This window comes from Vipera ursinii (genome assembly GCF_947247035.1).
Source record: "Vipera ursinii genome assembly, chromosome: Z".
In the NCBI taxonomy this organism is placed as follows: Eukaryota; Metazoa; Chordata; class Lepidosauria; order Squamata; family Viperidae; genus Vipera; species Vipera ursinii.
Window position 1 is genome coordinate 80,501,670 of NC_139517.1, and position 21,713 is coordinate 80,523,382.

Genomic DNA, 21,713 nt, shown 5'->3' on the forward strand with positions numbered 1-21,713 from the left:
AAAAATGCAAACTCATGACTATTCCTTAGTATCTTCCACTTTTCCCCCCCTCCAACTCTTATTATTTCTCCTTTGTGATTTTCCACAACTTCAGCCAACTGTTGTGGGCCATGTTGTTTCTCCAAACTATTCTGATTGTGCAATGGCTCTCAAATCAATAACCTCTAAATCCAGTACAAATTCTTTCTCCTTCATACTATTTCAAGGCTTTTATTTGTTCCATATGCCATTTTTGTTTTTGTTTTTAAAATACCTGCAAACCTACTCTGAAAATGAAAAATGATTTGATATTATCTCTTTTTAATTGTGAAACATTGATATGATTCTTGCTCTTTTAATTTCACCCAAAGTCACAAGATACCACCTTTTCTGCCAAGGATTCATTGGACCTGCATGTTTTCTATAATCCTTTTAACAATGTTTTAATCATTGATAATAATGTTGCATGCACACAATTATTCATGTAAGTAAAACAGAGAACAGGAATGAACAAAATTGCTTTCCAAAGCGTGATGGAACTTTGGACTATAATTAATACATATATTCAGGGCAATTAACGTATCTTTAAACTTTCACTAACTCTATATAAAGCAATTATATTATTACCCAATGATTAAGGGGATAAGGTGATGCAATTGCAATTCAAAATAAAAAAAACAGAAATTCCATAAAAGAAAATAGTTAATATGACCATTTATAATTTTATTAAGAATTACAGAAGATACTAAGCTATTTCAAGAAAAACTGCTCAAAACATGTGGCCAACTATCATTGCCAAATCGTTTATCCAAACAAATGTAAGATATCTATTAGTTCTGAAGTTGATAATGATGGGCTTGGACTGAGTGAATCAAAAGCAAAAAATCAGCAATTACGGATAGTAATCACTTTCTGGATGGAATGGTACATTAAAACCTTTATAATGGAAGTCAGTGCTACTTGTAAATATCATATAATTCAGGGATGATAGCATTCTAGGATCTCAGAAAATGAATTCAAACAATGCAATGAGGAAAAAAAACCCGGTAAAACCACTTTCTTTTTATTTTAATATTTAATCTCCCAGGGTATTTTTTTCCCTTTCTGCAAAAATTTGGAATTAATTATTTACAGAACTAATGTCTAGTTAATATTTCATAGGCTAGTAAAAATATTCCATACATTGGAATGTGGTGGAATAACAATAGTGTAACTGAGGTCATAGAAAACTGTCAGAATCCATTGAAACACAATGTTTCCTTAAAATATTATTTTATGGATTATTCTACTAAAGCCACTTTGGAGGAAAATATAATCAGAATTTTTTTGATCTCTAAGTTTACTATGCAAATTGCATGGGACATTTCACAGTGTTATTGATTTGTTAAAGCAACCATTCTCTTTCTTCAGTATCATGAGAGATTTCCATGGAAGCCTTCTTTATCAGCTGGACAATCCTGGTTAAAAAGTGGGCCCATATATAAAATGAAGTACAATATACTTAGGTCCGGATTACCTACGGGAGCACCTACTGCCGGCGTCAACTTCCCTCCGTCCTGTACGCTCCCACAGAGAGGGCCTCCTCAGGGTACCACCGGTCAGAGAATGTCGGCTGGTGACCCCCAGGGGGAGGGCGTTCTCGGTGGGCGCACCAATCCTTTGGAACCGCTTACCGGCTGAACTACGGATGGCCCCCGACCTTCGCTCCTTCCGGCGTGATCTAAAAACTTATCTATTCGAACAAGCCAGCCTGGCCTGATGGGTTTGGGGTTTTAACATTATTTTAACTAACTTACCACATTGGGCACAATCATTTAACTTTAAATCTTGTATCCTGTATTCTTATTTTTATTGCCCTGTACACCGCCCTGAGTCCTTCGGGAGAAGGGCGGTATATAAATCAAATAAATAAATAAATAAATAATAAATATACACTTACTTTCTGAAAAAATAATTTCATCATTGCATTCTTCTTCTTTGCAGGAACACATATATAACAGTCCTCCAGCAGCTTTCTTCTCTTTCATCACACATTTCTTTGAATTGAAATCATCTAATTTGTAACCATGGAGCTCTATTGTAGGATCATGGCATATTGTTTCTAGGGTTATGTTCCCATTATTCTTTCTCCTAAAAACAGTGGAAAATTTAAAAAAGCACAAATTTCTTTTTAAAGAAAGACAACTGAAAATAGGTAATGTACAATAAAAAAATAATTGCGACAAAATTAAATTTCATGCAAGGTACTATAATTATAACATTTCAACGTTTACTGCAATAATTTAAACAGCATTAAATTATCTGAAATGGAAAGTCCAAAGTTCCATCATAGTAAACATGTATTTATTGAAATAGTTGTCTGCACAGATGTGTATAGTTTTGAACTATCTTGGGAACTATTTTTTGAGGAATGGTTAGTTATAGCAATAGCACTTAGACTTATATACTTCTTCACAGTGCTTTACATCCCTCTCTATATCTCGTTTACAGAGTCAGCGTATTGCCCTCAACAATCTGGCTCATCATTTTACCAACCTCGGAAGGATGGAAGGCTGAGTCAACCATGCTGGTCAGGATCAAACAGCTGGCAGTCAGCAGTTAGCCTGCAATACTGCATTGTAACCACTGCATCATTACCAATCCCTAAATTTGAGATGTCTATGAAGTTAACAGCTGAACTGAAGATGTGGATTTGGACTCACTGAATATGCACAAATAATTGTAATATGTATGTGTGTGTGTGTGTTATTTATAAAAAAATAATAAAAGAGATAAAAATTTAAAACAAAGGTTGTCCCAGATGCTTGGAGGAACATCTTGTGGTATCTAAAACACAAATGTGTATCTACAGAATTTGATTCATGTTAGGAAGATAGTATAATGAAGGTGGTAGCAATGGCAGATAGGGAGAGGAAGAACATAATACACTACCCATCTCAATCTGCCATCTTCACAACATGAATAATCATCCTATAAAACTTATTATCGAAGTTCCTCTTCTAATCAACACTGCTGCAGCAAGCCAGTATTTTAAAGGCAATTTAATATACTTGGCTTGTTTCAAATCTTATAACCTTAATTTCCAATCTGGATGGAATCCAAACTTGATGCTAATTAGAAGTCTCCCAGTTTAATTATGTTGTGAGAATTGTAAAAGTCAAACCAAATCAATGAGTTTTAATCCAATCTTGTTGAGTATCTTTTAAAGTTCCATATGGCTTTCAAGACACCGAATCTATTATAGCTTGTACACCTCTGTGTTTATAGTGAGCCATAAGGTAAAGGTTCCCCCGCATATGCGTGCTAGTCATTTCCAACTCTAGGGGCCGGTGCTCATCTCCGTTTCAAAGTCGAAGAGCCAGCGCTTGTCCGAGGACGTCTCTGTGGTCATGTAGCCAGCATGACTAGACGCCAAAGGTGCACGGAACACTGTTACCTTCCCACCATAGTGGTCCCTATTTTTCTACTTGCATTTTTACATGCTTTCGAACTGCTAGGTTGGCAGAAGCTGGGACGAGTAACAGGCGCTCACTCTGCTATGCAGCACTTGGGATTCGACCCGCCAAACTGCCGATATTCTGATCGACAAGCTCAGCATCCTAACCCACAGACCCACCGTGTCCCATACTAGAGTGAATTTAAATAGGTATCACTTAATATACTTCTAATCAAATCTGCTCTGTAATGGCCATCTTCTGAAGAGATTCTAACTCATCTGCTTTGCTTCCCAAAGAACTGGAACTTGCTATCAGATGTAAATGTCTGAATTTCATAACTACCTAGGCCTTCTTCCCCGGGTACGTTTGTTTCATTTTGTAAGAAAATGATGTTCATGAAATATAATAAGAATTTCAATATACTACATTGAAATGAACGGAAATAAAGCTTAATTTTATCTGAAAACTGTCACAATAATCAAAACATTTTGCACTTTTTATCAAAACTACAGTGGAAATTGGAGACAATTTTAAAAAAAAAAAAAACCCAACACAATTAATCATATGCCATAGCTACAATGAACTTACCAAACAGCTACACAGATTTCATTTTTGTTTGGGCAAATAGAAGTGATGTTGCAGTTACTCCAACAATGACCTTCGTTGGTACAGGTTGTCAATCTAACATCACAAAATTTGCAGAGTTTTTTCATTGCGAATCCACCAATAAAGAAGTTATGTTCATGATATTCAGCTACAAAGGAAATATATATATATATATAAAATAATTTAGATCTTCCCATAAAAATACATTTTATTTGTCAAATTATATTTTAATATGTATCATTATGAACAATATTTCTGTATCTTAAACATATGCAACATATGTTGGGTTTTTTTCCATCTGACAAAATAAGGTAAGAATCTTATACTACATTAATTTGCTTTAGCCAGTAATGATTTGCAGAGCTATTGTCCTGAAAACACACACACACACACACACACACACACACACACACACACTGGGAAATACTACATAACTGAACTTTTTTGGCCAGGGTATAACATCCATGAAGCAAAGGTAATTATTGTCAAAAGCAAAGACCTACATGAGTAAAAATTAAAGAACCACCAAATTATGCAACCATAATTTTAAAATTAAATTTTAAATCAAATTTAAAATTTGATACAAATAATCTTTGAAATTATTGCTGTATCAACATTCTAAAAGTCACAAAAAATGAGACATTTGTGCTACAAGAATCAAAGTCCCCACACACAAAGCCCCCAAAGGAACCGCTGCTAAAACAAAAAAAAACCACCCAACCCAAAAAAAACCCAAAAGACATCTCCTCTTTCTCATTCATACCGAAACAACTGTTGTATTAATAATTTCCCAGACATACATAACGCAGCAGGATCCGGTCACTAATTGAGTTAAAAAACAAGGAAAGAGAAAAAGAAAAAGAGAGAAGAGAGAGAGAAAAACAAAAAAAAAAGAAAGAAAACCTCTCCGTTTTGCAAATCTGTTACTATCAAAATTCTCACTAAAAACAAAAAAAAAAAGGACTCGGAGGCGATGCGTCAAAAAGGACCCATTCTTGAGGACCACAATTCCCATAGTGCTCCCAAGGTAAGGAGGGGGTGGGGGGCACATGGGAGACCCATGTCGAAAACCACAATTCCCAAGGGTAAGGAAGGGCGGGGAGTGTGCACGGGATGTTGAGAATCACAATCCTCCTGTATCAACATGCATTAAAGAACATAGACCAAATGAACCATCCTAATTTTGCAGGATGCTCTTCATTCAGATATTGCCTATATCTTACATCTCTTGATAATACACTAGCCACATCACACCTATATTTGGAATATAAGTGGTACTTAGAAAAGTTCAGCCAGAACAAGGGGAAGAAAACAAGCAACACATATTGCAAGACAAGTAACTTGGAAGTAAGCGATTTTCCAGTCTGAGAAATGAAGATATTCGTCTTGCATTTAGGTTTCATAGCCATGTTTTAAGAGGAACTTTCTGTTTTTCTCCTTTTGTTTATAGAAAATGCATGGCTGCTACTAGAATTGTGCACTTTCCATATTATTAATGGAATGACCAGTCAGATGCAAATGTCTGTACGTGGGTAATATTATGCTCTGTATTTGAAAGCAGTAATCTGTATTTGTTAAGGATTTGTGTTAGGTTTTGAGTACTAAGAGGCTGAGTTATACTGGCACTCTAGAATATTTTGTTTTTACAACTTTTGCTCTTTTCACAATAATATAAGCACCAGCATTTAGGGTCAAATCCATGTAATTAATAATCTCAATATGCAGAACATCTGAAGAGAGTAAATATGAATACTAACGAAATACACTATATTTTTAAACAAATATGATGGTTCATGTTTTTCCTTTTCAGTTACTAAATAAAATGTGATAGAACTTCAAAATGCAATGAATATTTATTTTCAGTGCAAACAATACATATTTAAGCTTTTCATTATATAGTATTAGAAAGCAGATTTATTTTTCTAAAGGGTAAGAAATGAAACTGCAGCTCATATTTAGTAACTTTAGAAACTTGTAACACAGTTCTTTCCAGTCCTAAAAGTCATGAAATAAACTGATTCTACATTGCTTATTATTAGACAGCAAAAATAGCCTAGGTAGGCAGGCAGGTAGGTAGGTAGGTAGGTAATTGTTAGGTAGATAGGCAGGTAGGTAGACAAACAGATAGAGATAGGTAAATACATAGATATGGACAGATATATAGCAAAAATATATTTGAGCAGGGAGTTGGACTAGAAGATTTATATATAAATTTGTATAGTGAAACGAGCATCATTTGAAATAAGTTTTCCCATAATGACTAAATCAACAGAAAGTTAATTTTATTCCATAGTTGTTTCTTTTAAATAATTTGACACCATCTGTATAGTCTCAGGTACTTAGCAGCATGAAAAAAAATCAAAGGGCAAAATAAAAAAAGAAGCACCAAAGAAGCAGATATGGGACAAATAAAACTATTTTTGTTGTTAGCTGCGAAGTCGTGTCTGACCCATCGCGACCCTATGGATAACGTTCCTCCAGGCCTTCCTGTCCTCTACCATCTTCTGGAGTCCATTTAAGCTCATGCCTACTACTTCAGTGACTCCATCCAGCCACCTCATTCTCTGTCGTCCCCTTCTTCTCTTGCCCTCAATCTTTCCCAGCATGAGGCTCTTCTCCAGTGAGTCCTTCCTTCTCATTAGGTGGCCAAAGTAAGTAAGTAAGTAAGTAAGTAAGTAAATAAATAAATAATAAAAAATAAATAAAAAACTATAATAAATAAATAAGAAAGAAAGAAAGAAAAAGAAAGAAAGAAAGAAAGAAAGAAAGAAAGAAAGAAAGAAAGAAAGAAAGAAAGAAAGAAAGACTATAAGAACATAAATTATTAAGAACCATATCTTCTTGCCATTCTTTCAAATGACCGTAAGAAACATGGGTTTAGACTCTAATATTAATGCAAATAAGATCTGGTTAATATTTGCTGGATTATTGTTACAGTGAAGCACATCCAAAACTCTGATATTGCAATTTGCAATCTATGCATGTTTTCCCAGAAACTAGATAACTAAAATTATAGAACTCTACATACTAAAACTTGTTGAGTGATCTGTTTTTGATAGTTAGTGAGGACATTCCTCCACAAAGCATCCCCATAATGCTGTTTTGGGGGGAAAGATAATAATCAAAAATCATTTTATTAGTAATTTTATCACTTGAACAAATTATTTTACTGTTTTAACATTCTGGTAACATGATAATAATGATTATTTTAATACTAACTGATGAGAGAGAAATATTAACTTACTCAGGCTCACCTGAGTAGTGCAAATGGGTGTGGAGCCTTCTTTGAACTGTTGAAAGGACTGTGTTGTAGACTGAAGATAGATGAAGATTGATGTTGTAGACTAAAGATAGAGGGGTCAAAGAGGCCATCCATCTCAAAATTGAACAATCCTCTCTCAATAGAAGGGGAGATACAACTTAATCTATCTTCAGTCTACAACAGAGGTCCCTAGCCTTTGGGCACCAGGGACCGGTTCTGTGGAAGGAGGTTTTTCCGTGAACTGGAGGGGACACAGTTTCCTGCCTGCATCTGGGGATGGGGCTTTGCTTGTCTGTGTGGCCCAGTTCTGATATGCTGTGGCCTGGTGCCGGTCCATGGACCGGGGGCTGGGGACTCCTGGTCTACAACAGTCCTTTCAATAGTTCCAAGACAGCTCCACACCCATTTGCACTACTCAAGTGTTCTTGTCGACACAGATAAGCCTTCATGTGGCATCAACAACTCTCTAAAAGAATGCAAATGACCAGCTGTCTGCAGGAAGTATAAATCTTTCCATTCCGCACCATCCAGTCAGAGCTGAAGAAGTTTCTTGGATGAGAAGTGAAATGTCTTCAAAAAGAAAAAAGAAAATCCAGTTGCCTTGTGAAAATGTCTATGGGACTTCTATGACTATGGGATTTCCTATTGTTGATGACTCCTTTAGAATATATCACTAAGTCAAAACTAACTGTAATCTACATTCACTTGGTAAACAATGCAATAGATTTTTTTTGTGTTCATGTTTTTAATGTTTAAAAAGTAGAGGTAGTCTTCGAGTTACAAGTGTAATGGAGCCTGCCCATTCCACTCTTAACCTGAAAACTCGTAGAATGAATCTCTTACCGGTACTTTGAACAAGATCACTCCTTTGCTCATTAAGATGCACGGGGCTTTTAAGTACACATGAGGTATCTCAGGGAAGGCCATGGGGGGCCTAGTGATGGAATAGGCCCCCATGGCCTCCCCGACCTACTAAGATACCTCATGGTTCCCCCTCCCTTCTTGTTGCACCAGACTCACTTAACTTGAAAAAATCCATCTCCTCTCTGCCATGGTTTCTGCCTTTGAGGGAGAGGAAAGTTGATGGAAACTCCTGGGTGCCCGTAATATCGCACGGGTTCAGGCACCGATTCTCTTTTGCAGAGAATGGGAGCCTAAACTCTCGCGGTATTTGCTCTTGCCCCCAACTCCTTTCCACCACTGCTGGAACAATTTTCACTAGGACGGACACCTTGGGAAACTGGAAGTTCTGTCTGCATTCAAATGCACACTTAGAAATGGAGTGCCTCGCTCTTGGCTCCATTTTTGCCAGAAAAAGCCATTTCTCAAGCCTCTTCCTAGCGAATACAAGCCTTTGGAGGAAGTGCATTCACTCCAAAGGCTTTTTGTAGGATTGCTTTTAAGAAGAGTGAGGCATGCTTGCTCTGGAGGCTTGTTTTTGCTAGAAAGGAGCTTGAGAAATGGCATTTCCTGCAAAAACTTAGCCAAAGAGCTTGCAGTCTCTGCCAGATGTCCATTGGGATAAAAAGTCAGTCCCTACGTTTGGAAGTGCTCCATAGGTGCCAAAACATTTTTTATCCCAATGGAGATCTGGCAGAATGCTCCATTTCTCAAGCACCCCATTACAGGCATATGGAGCTTGCAGTCTCTGCCTGTTCTCCACCAGATCTGGCAAAGACTGCAAGCTCCATATGCCTGGAATGGAGCACTTGAGAAATGGAGCCTTCTGTCAAATCTCCATTGGGATAAAAAAGGGGGGCACTTGAGAAACTGAGCCTTCTGCTAGATCTCCATTGGGATAAAAAAATGTTTCAGTACCTATGGAGGGCTTCCAAATGCAAGGACTGGCTGTGTTTGGAAGCACTCTGTCAAGGTTCTGATAGATAAAACCCTTCAAAAGAACTTTGAGGCATTGTTTTCTTTAAAGAATCTTTTATTCAGAGAACAAAGTATCGGGCACTACATAGTTGAAACCAAAAACTAAATTCCCTTCCCCCTGATACAAAGTAACAAAATGCAATTCCCACCCTCAATAAACTGTCATAAATCACATTTCCCAATTAGCTTAAAGCGTGGGGTTTCTCCTTAGCTCCACAGCCTGCCAAAATGTTATCAGCATGTCCTTGGGTTCCCACCGCAATGTTATGTTATGGCTAGCTGAGCTTACGTTCCCATTCTCCCCCTTGCTGCACTTGATTTCTAAAGCAAAAATGGAATGTAAGTTCCTACGCCTGGCTGACTCTGATTCCACACTTTGCCCCACAGGCATGCAAATGAAGCAAACACTTCTCCCCCAGTGAATGGAAGCTTCCAGAGGCCCCCGACCTTCGCTCATTTCATAGGGACTTGAAAACTCGGTTTTTTGAGTTGTCTGGCCCAGACTGAGGGGTTTTAATTATTTAATTAATGGGGTTTTAGTTAAGTTCAGGGATTAATTTAATCTTAGTTTTAATCGATTTTAATTGTATGTGATGTATTTTAACTTTTAATTTTCCCGGTAAACCGCCCTGAGTCCTACGGGAATAGGGCGGTATATAAATTTAAATAAAATAAATAAATAAATAAATGATCTCTTTTGCAGAGAACTTGTGTTTGAACTTGCGCAATATTACGGCACCCAGGAACTTCCATTGTCAATGTGAAAAGGATTTCAAAGCTGACTCTCCTCTCCCTTAAAGGAAAAGAAACTGCAGCAGAGAGGAGACAGGTTTTGCAAGGTAAGTCCAGCACAGCAGGAAGGGAGGGGGAAGCAGTTGAGGGGAGCGGGGAGAGGAAAAGAGTGAATATTGCAGAGCCTCTGCTGTTGGTCTCTCGTAAGGGCAAATGACTGTTGTGGTGTTGCAGTAGTTGGTAATTTTGGGATTTGCTTGTAAATACTAGGGGTCGTTGATCACATAACTTTGAATGAGCGTTAAGTGAACGCTCGTAACTCGGGGATTACCTGTACAAGTAATTTCACTCATTTAACAACTTGCTGAGATTATTCACAGATATTTAGATAAAGTGGAATACAAAATAAGGAAGCATTCTTTGCTTTACCCAAACACTTTTATGGTAAGACATGAATGTCAATGAACCTTCTATTACAATGTAAATTCCACACCCTCTCTGTTTAATTATCTGACTCTCAGAGACTCTCTGGAGAAGCCCCTGCAGTTTTCTTAGCAAGGATTTTCAGAGCTGGGTTGTCATTGCTTCCTTCCTAGGGCTGAGAGAAAATTAGTGGCCCAAGATCGCTCAGTTGGCTTTGTGTGAGAACTTACGATTTTCCAGTTTCTAGCCTGATAAATTAAACACCAAAAAGGCTCGCACAAAGTAGATATCTGCTTTTAAAAATAAATTCAAATACATTTTATTAATCTATTAGAAGGGCTTGCTGATCACTAAATGTTAAACGATGATAAAAATGGACAAAAAGCTCCTTTTACTTAAATGGTATACAATAATTTCAAAATGAATAGTAGTGTAAATTTGCAATAGTGCGAATGTCTGTAGCTTGAGTGTAGGATGAGGCTGAAAATTCATTCTCTGAGCTTGTGGGTTGGTTTCTGAATGTTTCATTACCATGCTAGGTAACATATTCAGCCTAGTTTAGGGGAAGTCAGTGTTTTCTGTTTATAAAGGCTTCAGATGTGGGTGTGTCAAGTGAGGGTGTTGTGATGGGTCAGGTATGAATGCTCAGTGAGAGGCTTGTGATGGGTCTTGTGATGAGGAGCTTACATCAGGTCAGGGTCATTGGGAAGTGAACCTCTCATGGGGGGGCTTGTGTGGGCTGACTGAGGGTCAGTGCTCTCTCTGGTTGGCTGTGTGGTTGATTTAGATTCTGAGGGGTTTGTAGGCTGGTTGTAGGTCAATGTGTCCATTGATGGAATTGCTTGTGGATCGCCAGGCTTCGATGAACTCATGAGTGTGGCAGGTGGTAGTGTGGCTGATGATTTTAGTGTTGCTCCAATCAATCTGCTGTTGTTTGGTGTCAATGGGGGTAGAAATTAAAGATTTGGGATTGTGGCATTTGCTGCCAGCCAGTATTTATGAATCTTGGTTTTTAATTGATGTGATGTTTGTCCCACATAGAATTGCAATGACTTGAATCCATAGCTCTACCTATCCAACCAAAATTCTGGACACGCTACATCAACATCATCATCAGACATTCCCTAACTGAAGAAACACACTACTTAACAACATATTGCCTGGGATCAAATTTACATATGAAGAGGAAAGAGACAACTGACTCCCATTCATCGACATTGACATAAGGAGACTGGACAACAGAAAACCCATGTCTACCGCAAACCTACCCACACAGACCAGGTTGCCAGCTTCGCAATCAACCACCACACCACACCCAAAAGAAGCTCTGTCCAGACCTGCTTCAGAAGGGCCAGGACACACTGCATTAATACCACAACACTAAGAAGAGAAACAGCTGCTTGACATCCTTCTCCATAACGGCTATCCCAAAAAATTTGTATTCCGATATACAGCACCCAAACCACACCACAACACACAGCTGACTACCATCCAAAAACTAACCCTACTATACACAAAAGTAATGTTGGAAATGACAGCCAGAATTCTCCAACCCCTAGGTATAGCAATAGCCCACAAACCCACAGCCACACTCTGCCAGGAATTATCCAGAACCAAAGACAAGATATAGAAGATGAAAGAAACAATGTAATCTACAAAATCATCTGTAAATATTGCAATCAATTTTACATGGGACAAACCTCATGTCAATTAAAAACCAGGATCCACGAAAACCTGCTGGCATTCAGATGCCATGGTCCCAAATCCTTAATCTCTATCCACACCAACAACAAATAGCACCAGTTCTATTGGAGCAACACAAAAATCATCAGCCATTCTATCACCCACTAAGTTCGTGAGTTCATTGAAGTCTGGCATTCCACTAGCAATTTTATCAATAGACACATTGACCTACAACCAGCTTATGAGCCCCTCAGAATTCAAATCAACCGCATAGACAACCAGAGACAGTACCGACCCTCAACAAACCAACACATTTATATTTGTCTGGGCTGACTATTCTTGTTTCTAACAGTAATCACAAGTAATATTTCTTTTAATTAGACTTTGCACTTTGTAACTATGCTTTGTGGTTCCTAATGCCAACCTTTGACAAGACATTATTACATTTTTTTAAAGATCAAATGTTTTTTAAAGATCTAATGAAAGGTCATAAAAGGCACACAATTTATATTTCTAATCCTAAAAATTGATAAAGATTACTGTTCCTATTTGGTCCTGTCTTCATGTGAATCACTAAAATAACAAAGATATATACTTTTCTGTGATCTTTTATTCTACAGAATCCAGTCAGGATTTGCATATTAGCAATAAGCTGGATATTAAAACCGATTTATAATCATCACTTCCAAGAACCACAAAAACTATATTCTTTGGCTTTCCCTTTTGTTTGTTTCTACAAAGAAAAGTGTGAAATTGGAACAAATGATGGTTAGGTTATATTTCATCTATATACTATTTTCCAGTTTTGTTTTCAGGTCCAGTTCAAGGTGCTGACATATGGTGAGAAACTTTTTCCTTGCTTAAGATTATAAAATCTAAATGACCATCTCCTCTGTTAATTCTATTAATTACAGAAACCCAGAATTTTCCTTGGAGGCATTGTTCAATTTGTCTTCTCGTATAAAGGTGTAGCAGGTGGCTGACTGGGAACACCCTCATTAGTTCTAGGTTCTCCAAAACGGGAGCTGCCTTTTTTGTACTAGACAAGACTTTTCTATTTTACAGGGTATTTTTTTTAACATTCATCTTTATTATGCTGCAAAGGTGTTTTAAATCTTTTTAAACTGCTGTCTAGAGACAGTCTCAATTATTTTAATTGCTTTCTTCGCTTGTTGTTTATCTTTTATGTTTTGCTACTGCTTCAGTTTAACATTTCTAAACTGAGAAAAAAGGGTAGGAAGTTTTCAAGTGTAAGATAAAGACACTATGAAGTAACCATCTATTTATTTTCGTTTTGTTTATATAAACCATGATGTATGTCTCCAGAACATTTTAAGTAGTCATTTCCGAGTTTCACAATAACAGTTTCAAGTAAAAACATTCTATACCTTCAGAAAACGTCTATCTAAATTCATAACACAAAACATAAAATAATCTTACTAAGTTTCCTTCACACCTTCCTGTAAGAAACAATATATTTACATTCCTTTACATTCCTCGCCTTGTATGTGTATATATATATATATATATATATATATATATATATATGTGTGTGTGTGTGTGTGTGTGTGTGTGTGTGTGTGTGTGTGTGTGTGTGTGTGTATGTGTGTGTGTGTGTGTGTGTGTGTGTGTCTGTAAAATTGCAATATAAATAACACAGATACAAAATGTCTCAGTGTGGTGCAGAAGAGTTCCAAAATGTTTATTAACACTTCCTAGATGCAATATGAACAATTACAGATATCAAATATAGGTTTAAGAATGATTGGAAGGGATGAAGTAGAATAATAGCTGTCACCAGATTAATAGTTTAGCATAGATTGAAATTTTCTAGAATTCTTTGTAATGTAAAATGTACCCCATGTATTCAAACTAGACCTGAAGGACAAGTTCAAAAAGTGTGAAATTCCCTATCAGAAATTACTGACATTCATTTAAGAGATCTGTAAAACCACTATGAATATCTGTAATTGCCCCATGTTTTCTTCCTATGATGGTAGACTTAAAAAAAATACTCTTCAAAAAAAGTTTATTTTAATAGCTCTTACCCACCTATCTGAAAAATGGGGAGACTGATTATCCTTATCTCTGGCAGTTTTGTGTTTAAACAACAGATGCCTCCAAATAACTATCTAATCTATTCCAGTTTACTAGACACATACTAGATTACTATTTTCAAGTGTTACTAGAGTTCAGAATGAAAATTTTTTTGTTATATTTTCTAATCATAAAACATTACAGCAAGCCTCCTGAATGCTAATAGCCACTTATCTGCTTGCTCAAAAGAGAGGCAGGAAAGAAAGAAAGTTACTCTTGCTCCTAATGCTTTTATTCCTCCCCCCTCTATTTAGGTAAGGAAATTTCTCTGAAACAATGACCCAATGTGGCAACTTTTTGAAAGTGGGAAGTGGGAAGGGATTCTGAGATTAAAAAAAAAATTAAGAAACACACAGTGGTGGGATTCAGCCGTTTTGCACCACTTCGGCAGAACTGGTAGCTAATTTTTTGTTGCCCAGGCCCAGAATGGACTTCTGGAAGTGGCATCGACACAGGGAACCGTTTGTTCACATATTTGAATCCCACCACTGCTTAAACATAGATCTAAAGTCTCCACTTCTGGTATACATGGAACCATATTCATACTTTCATATAAATATATGGAAAACTAAAAGCGGAAGCAAACAAGAACATGCATCTAGCTCTGTATTCCTCTTTCTCCAGCTCCATACATTTAAGTAATAATAATAATACAGTTGGAAGGGACCTTGGAGGTCATCTAGTCCAACCCCTGCTAAAGGGTCAGTAAGAAGTGCAGCCGTGCCAGTGCTTGCCTTTAAAATGAATACGTTATTTGGACCCTGGAATAATGTATGGACAATTTTAATTGAATTCTGTTTAGAGCCTGGCTAGATTGTCCGTATTTATAGAAAGTGACATGAGATAGATGCAGTACTGCATGAATGCTTATGTTTTCTTTTTCTTACCTCTCGAATTGAACATCAAATAGAACTTGATATATTAAGGAACACTTAATATACAATTCTCTGATTGGTCATAGATTACAGGTGTGTGTGGGGGGGATTAATATATTATAATATAGTAGGTTAGACCAGGGCTTTTCAACCAGTGGTACGGGTACCACCTGTGGTACATTGGCACCTGGCAGGTGGTACGTGACCATCCTAGAAAAGTGGTAGCAGGGGAGGGGAATGAGCTGAACCGGTGGCAGCACCACACAAGCCTCAGCGAGAGTGTCTGGAGCTACAGGGCTGTCAGGGCTCAGCGGAAATGCCAGGATCAGCGCCAGGCTCCAGCTGGAGCTCGGGGCTGATCCTGGCGTGTCTGCTGAGCCCAGACGAGGTGCCGATCAGCTGGAATGTTACAGCTTCTCCAGAGTCTTGTGATTTACATTCAGATGCTTTGCAACTGATTCATATTTATGACAGTCAGTGTCCCAGGGTCATGTGAAGTGCTGCAACCACCCAGAAGAGGGGGGGAAATAAAAACCAAACACCCCCACCCCACCCCCACTGCCAATCTTCAACAGAAATGCTCACAACAATGAAAACCTTGGACAGGAGGAAGAATGCCGTCGGGCGGGCAGGCAGGTGTCTTGTTTGGCTGTGGCTTGGGGGAACTTTTTTCAGTGCCGTTGTAACTTCGAACAGTCACCGAGTGAACTGTTGTAAGTCGAGGACTACCTGTACTTCATCACTTTTTTCCTTTTTTATTTTTTGGTCATCAAGTTTTTGACACCTTGCTAGGCAACTGGTGGTACTCGGATGTTGCCATACCCTAAAAGTGGTACAATGGATGAAAAAGTTGAAAAGCCCTGGGTTAGACTAGTACAGTTTAGAGGTGATTCTGCAGGTACCAAACTATAAGTAAATACTGTAGTAGCCACAGAGTGAAAGTGCCCCAATTCAGGATCCAAATTATGGCACACCAGCCATGAAACTATTAATTTTTATTAATTTTTTATCTCACCTTTATAATTTTATAAATAATTCAAGTTGGCAAACATACATAATATTCCCTCCTCTTCCTTTCCCACAATAACAGCTCTATGAATTAGGTAGGGTTGAAAGAGTGTGACCAGTTTATTATTATTATTATTATTATTATTATTATTATTATTATTATTATTATTATTATTATTATTATTTAATTCCATTTATATCCCGCCCTTCTCCGAAGACTCAGGGCGGCTTACAAGCTTAGCAGTAGTAGTTCAAAGTCACCCAGATGGCTTTCATATCTAAGGCAGGATTGGAACTCATAGTCTCCTGGTTTCTAGGCAGTACTTTAGCCACTACACTAAACTAGGTCCTTTACCCAATTATCTTTTTCCTCTTCTGCAACACTCCTAACAAAATGAGTCCCATGCAGCTATTAGCAACAGCATTATTTTTTATGTGAGCAAAATATTACTGCTAAGCTTGTAAGCTGCCCTGAGTCTTCGGAGAAGGGCGGGATATAAATGGAATTTTAAAAAAATATTGCCACAGGTAAATAACTATCTTAGTCTAAAAGAGAATCCCCACCCACCAATACTCAGGATTTCTAAAAATATTATGTGTAGTTTAGTCTTTAGATTTCTTGGGAGGGAGAGCAAAGAAAAAGATGTCACTTCTTGTAACAATTAGGATTGGTAATATAGAAAAATATAATTTTTTTCTTACTTCAACTAGCTTTGTGAATGCTTACCATTGCATCATAGAATAGTCCATCTGATTTTTTTAAAAAATGCATAATGCTACTTTTTAAACAGTAAAACAAACAAATCATAGGTGGCATTGCTAGAGTTTGTTTCCTGTGAGTGACAATACATTTGCATAAATTTTCTCATGTCAAAAAGACAAGAGGCTATATTTTGATGATTTAGTGCAGTGTCCTGCAGCCTGATAGCTGTGTAAAATAGTAACACTCAGATTAGTCAGGTGTTGCTTGAACTGTAATCCAACACACCTGGACAGGGTTAGCTTGGAAAAGGTGACTGGACCTTCTGTATTGATTGTTGATATCTTACACATATGATCAACAAATACTTCTATTAATGTGATTTTTCTATACATTACTAGCAATATACTTAGCAGTGTTCTGTAAGGTAGAAAAAGAAAAGTTTGGTTTTTCAACCGTGACTATCCAAAGTTGAAAGTTTTTGTCTTAGATAATTTATAATTCTGAAAATCATTTTGCTTTGACCAAATATGACAGAGTAATGGGCAAAATTAGATTTTTTTTCCTAATGGGTGTTTGTTTCAAGACAATCAAAAGCCAAAAGCCAAATCACTATATATTTCATTAATAAGCACTGTCTGAATTTTTTTTGATAATTATCTAATGATGACTACCTAGACTTTTCACTAATTAAAAAGTAGTAACACTTGCAAATCATACTAATTTGTTAAATTACATTGATAAAATACAATTAATAGGACGCCTTCCTATCTGTTTAATAATTTCTCTATTATAATTCTTTATTGGAGAATAGAGTGACACATACTGAACGTGCATTCAATGATCTCAGATTCTGCTCTCTCATTTTGAATCAACAATAAGTGAGTTCCAGTGCACTTGCATGCTTCTCAACTTTTTCCTCATGAAGAACCAGGAAAAGGAATGCTAACTATCTTAAGAAAGCCATCTTGTATTTGATTTAAACAGACTAGCTTTAGAAACTCCACTGACTTGTTCTAGAATAACTAAGGTCATCATCAATGTTTCATTACCTGGTATAAGAGCCACAAAAAGATTCCAATCACATTTTAGCTATGCTTGAAATACATGTCACTTAGCATGATATTAATATAAAGGTATTGTCACTGATTTGTTATGCAAAATTTCACTTGGCTATTACTTTTGGATTGCAAAAATTCTACTTTTCTTTGTTAAAACATTCTATCACGGGTTTCAAACTCGATCGTATCATGTGACATATTGTGATGTATTTTGCCTTTGCAGAGCTGGGGTGGGCGTGGCCTGTGCGTGAGGCATCCGGCCTGTGGGCCTCCAGTTTGACATCCCTGTTCTATATGCTTTTCCTTAACCCTTTAACAGGCATTTCTGACTTCATATTCTTCTGAAATCTGGAAAGAATGGTTGACATGCACTCGAATCAGACCGAGTCTGAACAAGTTACCTTAGCCATGAATTATCTTAGACTGCAAGTGACTGAAGGTGACTATCTTAAAGAAAACTTATCTGTGAAGATTGCTGGTGGAACTATCCCATTATAAGTTACTGAAGACATTTTCAAACAAGAGCATTCCACTGAATATCCAACATGTATTTAAAATGATATCTCAATTGTTTTCATTATTTTAAACTAGTCCCTGTAAAAATAAAAATTATGGACTGAAGAACTTTCATACAGGCCTCAAAATACACAAAGCAATTTTTATTAACATACTATAGCTTTCTACATGCTTACATACAAGTAGCAATCTCAGAATTTAAACTGCTATTTGGAGGGAGTTTTTCCTACTAATTTACTTTGTTTGATGAAATTTATTTAAATGAAAAAATATAACCACTGTAAATCATTCAAAAAATTACTTGATATTTATCCATGTTACACATCTGTAGGTACTTTAAATTAAATTTAAATTTATAATATGAGGAAAAGAAAACAGGAAGACTGACTAAAAGGAAAGTATACATGCCAAATAATTGTTCACTAAGCTTTTCACATCTTCCAATCATATTCTATCAATTTTATATTGAAAATTATCAGTTCTCAACTGAAGACATCCACTCCAACTATAATTTGGGGAGAAAGGCAAGCGTGTTTATTATTTGGTCATGAGGCTTAATTTTAAACCATCCAACTACATAGGCCAAAACTCAAAAAGGTTTATGTACAGAACAAATGCTACAGATGTCCTGAATACTGCTCCAGAAACTGTTCCACTCTTCAGGAGTAAGTGCAAAACTTTTTAATCTAATTCTCAATTACCTCTTTAAAGCTCAAACAACTAAATTTTTGTTCCCTAGCAAGACAAGCAATATATAAATTAGTATAATAAGCATGATTATTTTCCTCTTATAACATGCATACATTTCACACCATTCTATAGTATTCAGTGAGACTTACACTTTAAGATTCAACCCCATGACAATACCACGGACTCTGATAACTCCACATTATCATTACAGGAATAATATATTGAGCCACGCAAGAATCTGAACAATTGCAATCACACAGTTAATCTATGATTATGCTTTGTCCAAATGCATTCACTGCTCTAGTGAGAATGAAACATTTAACATTCTAAAAATAATTTGCAGAATGCTTAATATTATTACTGGTATTAATTTAAATATTAAATATACATACTTAGAAACAATCTTCCAGCACAATATGGTAATTTGCATTAACCATCAGTTTTCAAGAAACATAAAAGCAGCATTACTGTATGTGTAATGTCATATGATTTTATTTATAAAACATATAGGAAATTATTTAACTATAGCATGACAGTAACGTAGAGATATCTGCTCTGCCCTAAATAACCTGAATTTCTCCATTAATAAGGAGAAATGGAAGGAATCACAAATAAACATGCATGAAAATGTGTTCAAACTTTTGAAATGGGTCTGAAGGGGGGGCAAAGAGAAAGTTGTTTTAGAAAGGTATATCAGACATAAAATGAAGGAAAGGAAAACAAGTACAACAGAAACTTTTAAGAGGGTGGCAAGGCTTCTAGAGACAGTTACTGAACTATTATTACAGAATACAGCTCCAGAGCAACTGTTCCCTAGCTAGACTTTGAAATGAGTGGATCACAACTTCCATCATGCTGGCCAATGATGATAATGGTTAGAGTCCTATTCATCTGCAGTATATCAGATTAGGAAAAGTAGGGTTTTTTCAGCCTAAAGTATATCTAACCTCATACTGTTCTCCAATCTAATCTATATAAATCTAATAAATAAATAAATAATAACGATTTTATTTCTATAAACATTAACAGAATCTATACACCCCCATAAACATGATAAAAAAAATATCAAAATCTTCATTAGCTTCAGTGGAAAGTAAATACTCTTTATTTTACCCCTAATTCACAGAACCAATGCAATTATCATATTTTATATACCAAAAAAACTTTAAATACCAAAAAATCTTTAAAATGATACTGCACTGAATGCAAAGACCTGCTTCTGAAAAAGACAGAAAGCAAATGGAGACAATAAGGTGCCTTAGATCCTAGACCAAAGTCTCATACACTATTTTGATATGTATTTAGCATCGGTATTTCAGAAATGAACTTGCAGGACCACTGCTTTCAGTAACAAAACTACCACATGCTTGCTCTGTAACTTACTTTATCCTAATTAAAGAGACAAAGAAACATAAAATTAAAAGGGGGAAAATTGCTGCTAATAAGCAGTTATGCAGCTCTTTACATTTGTATAGAAGGAGTTTTTTCTGTACAGATTATTCTGCTGTGTTTGCAAAATTAAGGAAACTTGAGTTTTGGAAATTTGCTTCAAAACAAATTTGGGGATTTCTGACTCAGGAAACATTAGCACATAATATAGTTCATCTATTTCTGCTGCAGTGTATCCCAACTCACTAATTACTGCCAAGCCAGCAACAACTGACCTATGCACAAACAGTAACTCATCCAGGCTAGGTGTGGCAACAGCTGGAAGTGCAAAATAAGGCAGCTGTCTCTGATAACCAAAGGCCAAGATTAAAACTCCTGAAGTACATTTTACTGAACAGCAAGCCCCAAATATATGCTAGATAGCAAAACAACTGTGGTACTAAGGATGGTGCCTATGGCGTTCTTCAGCATTCAGAAAAGAAATGGAGGGGGATAGTTAACATTAGAATAAATTTGGACAAGGGAAGAGACAGATTAATCCCAGATAAAGACGGTGTAGAAAAGACTCTCCAAACCTGATATGCTCCAGATATACTCGACCGTGACTTTGGTGATGCACCCAATACACACGCTGGCAGCGGCTGATGGGACTTCCAATCACACACATCCGGAGAGTGCTAAGTCGGGGTAGTGACTTAACGAGTTCTTTCGAAGTGCGGTGTGCATGTTAGGCGGCTATTAAGAGAAAAGTGCGGAGAGGAAAAGGGGTGGGGAGGAGAGACCATCCAGACAGACAGACATGTCAGGTAGGAAATCAAAGTCCACATTTACCTGTTTCCCGTCCCAGCGGGTGAGCCGTACTGTGCAGGAGAGTCCATAACAAAATGTGCTTAGGAATCCAGCTCATTGTATCTCCCTCCACCCTGAGGCGGCCTGCAAGGCACGGGATAAGGAACAGCCTGGCCGAGACAACTCGGGGACGAGGGGAAGCGGGCGGAACTCGGGGCTAGGGTGAAAGACGACGAAGAGGCTCTGAAGCAGACTGGGATGAGGGGGGAAAAGGGGCCCCAGCGGAGGCAGCGGGAGTAGCTGCGGCTTGGGTACTTCTGACGTGCGTGTGCGAGTCGCTCCCTTTCTCTAGCTGCAGGAGAAACAGGAAATCTTAAAAAGTTCGCAAACAGCTGGGCAGGACTTTCTTAACTCTTACAGTAGTTCCTTTTCTGGCCCTCCCTCTTCCCAGCTTCTCCATCCCCCCACCCTGCTTCAGTATGAAACCTCTTCAGACCGTTCTGCGTGTCAATCATCGGCCTTAGGCCGACCTCCCTTGTCTCAAGCCGTTTCTCCACACGCTGCCAAAAAAAAAAATGTATGAAAAGC

General features: G+C 37.2%; 1 protein-coding gene across 3 annotated transcripts in view; it reads right to left on the reverse strand.

The window, feature by feature from the left end:
- Positions 1 to 21,462, reverse strand: part of TGFBR2 (transforming growth factor beta receptor 2) — a 50,902-nt gene extending 29,440 nt beyond the window's left edge. For 2 of the 3 annotated variants that reach the window (XM_083376145.1, XM_083376144.1), the window contains exons 1-3: positions 21,168 to 21,462; positions 4,005 to 4,170; positions 1,919 to 2,109 (exon numbers count right to left, since the gene is read on the reverse strand). In XM_083376145.1, the coding sequence (XP_083232271.1) occupies positions 1,919 to 2,109; positions 4,005 to 4,170; positions 21,168 to 21,243 (433 nt within the window). In that variant the 5' untranslated portion in view covers positions 21,244 to 21,462. Of the gene's footprint in view, positions 1 to 1,918; positions 2,110 to 4,004; positions 4,171 to 7,050; positions 7,479 to 21,167 lie in introns of those variants that run through there. The other variant, XM_083376146.1, reaches the window with a different exon arrangement.
- Between the last annotated feature and the right edge of the window lie 251 nt (positions 21,463 to 21,713).